We start from the raw sequence: 8008 nt of genomic DNA, 5'->3' as shown, positions 1-8008 counted from the left end.
CACTTGCCTCAATTAAGGTCAGTGTTCACGCCTCCACCATAAGAAAGAGACTGGGCAAAAACGGCCTGCATGGCAGATTTCCAAGACGCAAACCACTGTTAAGCAAAAAGAACATTAGGGCTCATCTCAATTTTGCTAAGAAACATCTCAATGATTGCCAAGACTTTTGGGAAAATACCTTGTGGACTGATGAGACAAAAGTTGAAATTTTTGGAAGGCAAATGTCCCGTTACATCTGGCGTAAAAGGAACACAGCATTTCAGAAAAAGAACATCATACCAACAGTAAAATATGGTGGTGGTAGTGTGATGGTCTGGGGTTGTTTTGCTGCTTCAGGACCTGGAAGGCTTGCTGTGATAGATGGAACCATGAATTCTACTGTCTACCAAAAAATCCTGAATGAGAATGTCCGGCCATCTGTTCGTCAACTCAAGCTGAAGCGATCTTCGGTGCTGCAACAGGACAATGACCCAAAACACACCAGCAAATCCACCTCTGAATGGCTGAAGAAAAACAAAATGAAGACTTTGGAGTGGCCTAGTCAAAGTCCTGACCTGAATCCAATTGAGATGCTATGGCATGACCTTAAAAAGGCGGTTCATGCTAGAAAACCCTCAAATAAAGCTGAATTACAACAATTTTACAAAGATGAGTGGGCCAAAATTCCTCCAGAGCGCTGTAATAGACTCATTGCAAGTTATCGCAAACGCTTGATTGCAGTTATTGCTGCTAAGGGTGGCCCAACCAGTTATTAGGTTCAGGGGGCAATTACTTTTTCACACAGGGCCATGTAGGTTTGGATTTTTTTTTCTCCCTAAATAATAAAAACCACCATTTACAAACTGCATTTTGTGTTTACTTGTGTTATAGTTGACTAATGGTTAAATGTGTTTGATGATCAGAAACATTTTGTGTGACAAACATGCAAAAGAATAAGAAATCAGGAAGGGGGCAAATAGTTTTTCACACCACTGTATGTATGTGTATGTGTATATATATGTATGTATATATATGAACGTGTATGTATATATATATGTATGTATATGTATGTATATATATGAATGTGTATGTATATGTATGTATATGTGTATGTATATGTATATATATATGTATGTATATGTGTATGTATGTATATGTGTATGTATATATATATATGTATGTATATGTGTATGTATAGGTATATATGTATGTATATGTATATATGTATATGTATATATATATGTGTATATGTATATATGTGTATATATGTATATATGTGTATATATGTATGTATATGTATATATATGTATGTATATGTACATATATGTATATGTATATATACAGGGGCTCAAAAGTAATTGGACAATTGACTCAAAGGCTATTTCATGGGCAACGCAAAAAGACCTGGACGTCCACGGAAGACAACAGTGGTGGATGATCGCAGAATCATTTCCCTGGTGAAGAGAAACCCCTTCACAACAGCTAACCAAGTGAACAACACTCTCCAGGGGGTAGGCGTATCGATATCCAAGTCTACCATAAAGAGAAGACTGCATGAAAGTAAATACAGAGGGTGCACTGCAAGGTGCAAGCCACTCATAAGCCTCAAGAATAGAAAGGCTAGATTGGTCTTTGCTAAAGTCCATCTAGCACCTTTGGCAGCAATTACAGCCTCAAGTCTTTCTGAATATGATGCCACAAGCTTGGCACACCTGTCCTTGGCCAGTTTCGCCCATTCCTCTTTGCAGCACCTCTCAAGCTCCATCAGGTTGGATGGGAAGCGTCGGTACACAGCCATTTTAAGATCTCTCCAGAGATGTTCAATCGGATTGGATTGGGCTCTGGCTGGGCCACTCAAGGATTTTCACAGAGTTGTCCTGAAGCCACTCCATTGATATCTTGGCTGTGTGCTTAGGGTCGTTGTCCTGCTGAAAGATGAACCATCGCCCCAATCTGAGGTCAAGAGCGCTCTGGAGCAGGTTTTAATCCAGGAGGTCTCTGTACATTGCTGCAGTCATCTTTCCCTTTATCCTGACTAGTCTCCCAGTCCCTGCCGCTGAAAAACATCCCCACAGCATTATGATGCCACCACCATGCTTCACTGTAGGGATGGTATTGGCCTGGTGATGAGCAGTGCCTGGTTTCCTCCAAACGTGACGCCTGGCATTCACAACAAAGAGTTCAATCTTTGTCTCATCAGACCAGAGAATTTTCTTTCTCATGGTCTGAGAGTCCTTCAGGTGCCTTTTGACAAACTCTGCAATGTGCCTTTTACTAAGGAGTGGCTTCCGTCAGGCCACTTTACCATACAGGCCTGATTGGTGGATTGCTGCAGAGATGGTTGTCCTTCTAGAAGGTTCTCCTCTCTCCACAGAGGACCTCTGGAGCTCTGACAGAGTGACTATCGGGTTCTTGGTCACCTCCCTGACTAAGGCCCTTCTCCCTCAATCGCTCAGTTTAGATGGCCGGCCAGCTCTAGGAAGAGTCCTGGTGGTTTCGATCTTCTTCCACTTTGACTTCATGCTTGGTTTGTGCTCTGACATGAACTGTCAACTGTGGGACCTTATATAGACAAGGTGTGTGCCTTTCCAAATCATGTCCAATCAACTGAATTTTTCCACAGGTGGACTCCAATTAAGCTGCAGAAACATCTCAAGGATGATCAGGGGAAACAGGATGCACCTGAGCTCAATTTTGAGCTTCATGGCAAAGGCTGTGAATACTTATGTACATGTGCTTTCTCAATTTTTTTATTTTTAATAAATTTGCAAAAACCTCAAGTTAACTTTATTCACGTTGTCATTATGGGGTGTTGTGTGTAGAATTCTGAGGAAAAAAATGAATTTAATCTATTTTGGAATAAGGCTGTAACATAACAAAATGTGGAAAAAGTGATGCGCTATGAATACTTTCCGGATGCACTATATATGTATATAGTGCGCCCGACCCGGCACAGACTTACTCAGGGGCACGTGTAAAATAAACAGTTTCTTTATTTTTCTTCAGCTGGAGGGCACGTCTTCCCCGTAATCCCTCCAGCCACAACACAGTCCCACAAGCACTTATTATAGCACAAATTATACTTTTCTCTCCACCTTGGCACCACCACTCCTCCCAGGCAACCTCGTCCTCTTCCTCCCAATTCTGGATCCTGAGTGGTGGATGCTGTCCCTTTTTATAGCCCACCCGGAAGTGCTCCAGGTGCTTGATCACATGTGGCTAATTGCACTTCCAGGTGGGGCTGCAGAGATGTCCAGGCGGGTTCCTGGCTAAATGCAGCACCCCCTGGCGGCCACCCCAGCTCCCCACAGAGTTGTGGAGATCTCCATCTCTCAGGAAACCCTTGGGAAACTGAGGCACCATCGTCAGCCAGGGAGGCTGCCACCAAGCGTCCCGGGGGAGGTAGTGAGATGTCCATAGCTGCTTCTCCGGAACATATACAGAAGGGGCGTCCCGGCCGGGCATGGGACCCGGTCGCCTGTCACAATATGTATATGTATGAAATGTCACCAAGGTGACACAGTGGTTTAGTGGGTAGCACTGTGGTCTTGGTGGTCTAGGATCTTGGGTTTGAAACTTGCAGTAGAGTGTTGTCTGTCTGGAGAGTGCACATTCTCTCCCTTTTTATGTGGGTTTGCCTTCCTTATCCATAGTGATGTGTAAATTAGATTAATTAGCAATTCTATACTGGCTCCTTTCTGAATACAGGTGTGGGTTTCAGCAGGACTGGGCCCTGTGATGAACTTGGACCTTATCTAGGTTATTTCCTGCCTTATATCCAGCTTCTCTACAGCCCTGAGATAGATTAAATGACTTTGAGAATCTTGTTGGTTGTGTTTCAGTGGTGTTACAGTGTGGCAAGCTTAAAGCTCAACATAATGGTTCTTATCTTGGTTCAGTGTTTTTATACAGGTGCTGGTCATAAAATTAGAATATCATGACAACGTTGATTTATTTCAGTAATTCCATTCAAAAAGTGAAACTTGTGTATTAGATTCATTCATTACACATAGACTGATGTATTTCAAATGTTTATTTCTTTTAATGTTGATGATTATAACTGACAACTAATGAAAGTCCCAAATTCAGCATCTTGGAAAATTAGAATATCAATTAAGACCAATGCAAAAAAAGGATTTTTAGAAATGTTGGCCAACTGAAAGGTATGAACATGAAAAGTATGAGCATGTACAGCACTCAATATTTAGTTGGGGCTCCTTTGGCCTGGATTACTGCAGCAATGCGGCGTGGCATGGAGTCGATCAGTCTGTGTCACTGCTCAGGTGTTATGAGAGCCCATGTTGCTCTGATAGTGGCCTTCAGCTCTTCTGAATTGTTGGGTCTGGCGTATTGCATCTTCCTCTTCACAATACCCCATAGATTTTCTATGGGGTTAAGGTCAGGCGAGTTTGCTGGCCAATCAAGAACAGCGATACCATGGTCCTTAAACCAGGTACTGGTAGCTTTGGCACTGTGTGCAGGTGCCAGGTCCTGTTGGAAAGTGAAATCTGCATCTCCATAAAGTTCGTCAGCAGCAGGAAGCATGAAGTGCTCTAAAACTTCCTGGTAGACGGCTGCGTTGACTTTGGACCTCAGAAAACATAATGGACCAACACCAGCAGATGACTTGGCACCCCAAACCTTCACTGACTGTGGAAACTTTACACTGGACCTCAAGCAGCGTGGATTCTGTACCTCTCCTCTCTTCCTCCAGACTCTGGGACCTTGATTTCCAAAGGAAATGCAAAATTTACTTTCATCAGAGAACATAACTTTGGACCACTCAGCAGCAGTCCAAAGGCGAGACGCTTCTGACGCTGTCTCTTGTTCAAGAGTGGCTTGACACAAGGAATGCGACAGCTGAAACCCATGTCTTGCATACGTCTGTGCGTGGTGGTTCTTGAAGCACTGACTCCAGCTGCAGTCCACTGTTTGTGAATCTCCCCCACATTTTTGAATGGGTTTTGTTTCACAATCCTCTCCAGGGTGCGATTATCCCTATTGCTTGTAGACTTTTTTCTAGCACATCTTGTCCTTCCCTTCGCCTCTCTATTAATGTGCTTGGACACAGAGCTCTGTGAATAGCCAGCCTCTTTAGCAATGACCTTTTGTGTCTTGCCCTCCTTGTGCAAGGTGTCAGTGGTCGTCTTTTGGACAACTGTCAAGTCAGCAGTCTTCCCCATGATTGTGTAGCCTACAGAACTAGACTGAGAGACCATTTAAAGGCTTTTGCAGGTGTTTTGAGTTAATTAGCTGATTAGAGTGTGGCACCAGGTGTCTTCAATATTGAACCTTTTCACAATATTCTAATTTTCCGAGATACTGATATCAGAGCAACATGGGCTCTCATAACACCTGAGCAGTGACACAGACTGATCGACTCCATGCCACGCTGCATTGCTGCAGTAATCCAGGCCAAAGGAGCCCCAACTAAATATTGAGTGCTGTACATGCTCATACTTTTCATGTTCATACCTTTCAGTTGGCCAACATTTCTAAAAATCCTTTTTTTGCATTGGTCTTAATTGATATTCTAATTTTCCAAGATACTGAATTTGGGACTTTCATTAGTTGTCAGTTATAATCATCAAAATTTAAAGAAATAAACATTTGATATACATCAGTCTGTGTGTAATGAATGAATCTAATATACAAGTTTCACTTTTTGAATGGAATTACTGAAATAAATCAACTTTGTCATGATATTCTAATTTTATGACCAGCACCTATATATTTTTGTGTTTGCGAAAAAAGGTGCATTTTAATGGCTGTTTCATATTTGTATAATTCAATTTTTCTCCCCTTGTAGCTGAATTTATCCTAAGTTACCAAAGTTCTGCAGCTTTATAGGATGATTCAGGCAATAGTGTGACACGTGTCCAAATAATTCCACAGACTAAATATCTTTGCTTTAAAGGTTTTAGCAAAATTTCAAACAAAACAGTTCACAAAAAAATAGAGAAATAATTGATATTAAAGAAAAGTTCTTGTTTAAGAAATGTTCTGTTTAAGGTTCATTTATCTTGTTTCATTTCTGTAAGTTTGGTCATACAGTCGTACTTGAGGCACGTTAAGCAAGTCAAGCATGGTCAGAACACTGTATGACGTCTCCTATTCTATTTGCAAACATATCTAACAGTCCATGCCAGCAGTAGGACTATTTCCTCACAGGTTTAATTAACACTCTGTTCTGCAGATATAGCTAAGAAAGTTCTATCGTATGTTAACTTGCAGGGGTAAACGATTATGCCATATTTTAGGTAGCTATAAGAAACTGGTATTCTCTAGAGATTTAGCAAATACTTGTATGAGTTTAACATCAAACATTAACTTTGTAAGATTTGCTTGTATCTCAGTTTTCAATTACATTCACTGTTTTTCACTTGCATTTTCTTAATTAAGACAGCAAAGAGTTATATTAATATTTCAACTGTATTAATATTTTTAGCTTCTCTTTATGAACATTCTATAACAAATCCTGCCCTCTGTTACCTTTATAAATATATTTGGTAGTGTTCTTAGCTGTTAATTTGTCAGTTGACAATGTTTTCTTAATAACTAAATTTCATTTAGGTTTTGCTTAGTAGGTCCCCCCTCTTTAAACAGCAAAAGCCTAGTGTACACTAGGTGAACTGTGAGGCTCAGTGACTTGTTTATTGTCAAATGTTTTGTTTTTAATCTTTGTTGTGTTAGATGACTTGAACTTTAACTTGAACTTTTCACCTTTTTGTTCATTTTGGAGGCACTCTATTAAATTATCCTAGTCATATTTAAAATTTAATTCAGTTTTTTATGGTTCAAACTTTCCATTTACTGTCAACGTCTAGAGAACCGTACACATTTACAAGTTACATTTACTGAATTGTTAAATGGAAGATTCCATAATGTGCAACCCTGTAGTTAATTAGGCAGATTTGCTGAGTGAATGGACAGATGAATCAAATAAAACAGAGACACAAACTTTACATTTTTTTTGTCTGCTGTTCATCCTGTAATCTTAGAGGCTGTGCTTCAATTATGAGGCTATTCTGGTTTTATTCCACCCCATTGTCCTTTATCAAAATTTTTCTCAAATTTCAATTTAATACAGGGAAAGACTTAAACTGAAGATCACTGCTTTATAAAGTCTTGAAGTAGGTCTCGCTACCTACAGGTATAGCCTGTGCAATTTTTGCTTTTTTCTTGCTGTTGATTGTTTTTGTGTTTGTTTCTCTGCAGATGACGTGTTTCTCCCCAAAGATCTGGATGGGACCGAAATGGATGAAATAGATCGAGAAGTAGAATATTTCAAAAGGTATAGAAATTTATGGAAAAAATGCACACTTAAATGTGCTAAGCTCAATCTAAATATGCATTATGTATTTTATAATTTTTTTTTAATATTAAGTGAAAGTAAGTCTCAAACCACCACACTGTTGTAATACAGTGGACCCTTGACTAACGAACTCAATTCGTTCGCGAGAGCTGGTTGTAACTGAAGTTGGTTGTAAGTCAAGACTATTTTTCCCATAAGAAATAAAGGAAATACCCATAATGTGTTCCGAGCCTCCCACTGCAACACTTACTTAACCTTTTCATAATAAAAAAGGGTTGTATAATGTGCATAATTTACCAAAACACCAATAATTTTTCTAATGTACTAACCAAAAAGTTATAAAAAGTGCCTAGCCTACCAGAAACAACAATTTCATATTGTACTCACCATTTAATTGACATCTTTGGGCTGCAGGAAGGGAGGAGGAGGAGGAGAATGAAATGGAAGGTGGTTATTGTTTAGAAGGATCCTCCTTATGCAAATCTTTTCTTTGTAAAATTGTCGAGATGGTGGATTTCGACATGCTGTACATATTAGCGAGATCGGTCACACGAACACCACTCTCATATTTCCGCACAATTTCCTTCTTCGTTTCGATTGTGATCGCCTTCTTTACCTTCATTACCTTCTCTTCCTTCCTTAGCAATTATCGAAATAAATTATATAAATCACTGCACTGACCGAAATTACGTCCACAGACACATGTATCTGGTC

General features: G+C 40.0%; 1 protein-coding gene across 1 annotated transcript in view; it reads left to right on the top strand.

The window, feature by feature from the left end:
- Positions 1-8008, top strand: part of fam193b (family with sequence similarity 193 member B) — a 126803-nt gene that overhangs the window by 104437 nt on the left and 14358 nt on the right. The window contains exon 9 of the mRNA XM_028813733.2: positions 7198-7273. Within this exon, the coding sequence (XP_028669566.1) occupies positions 7198-7273 (76 nt within the window). The remainder of the gene's footprint in view (positions 1-7197; positions 7274-8008) is intronic.

Source organism: Erpetoichthys calabaricus, chromosome 11, assembly GCF_900747795.2.
Source record: "Erpetoichthys calabaricus chromosome 11, fErpCal1.3, whole genome shotgun sequence".
Classification (NCBI taxonomy): Eukaryota; Metazoa; Chordata; class Cladistia; order Polypteriformes; family Polypteridae; genus Erpetoichthys; species Erpetoichthys calabaricus.
Note: the sequence above shows the minus strand (reverse complement) of the source record. Positions and strands in the feature narration are given on the sequence as shown.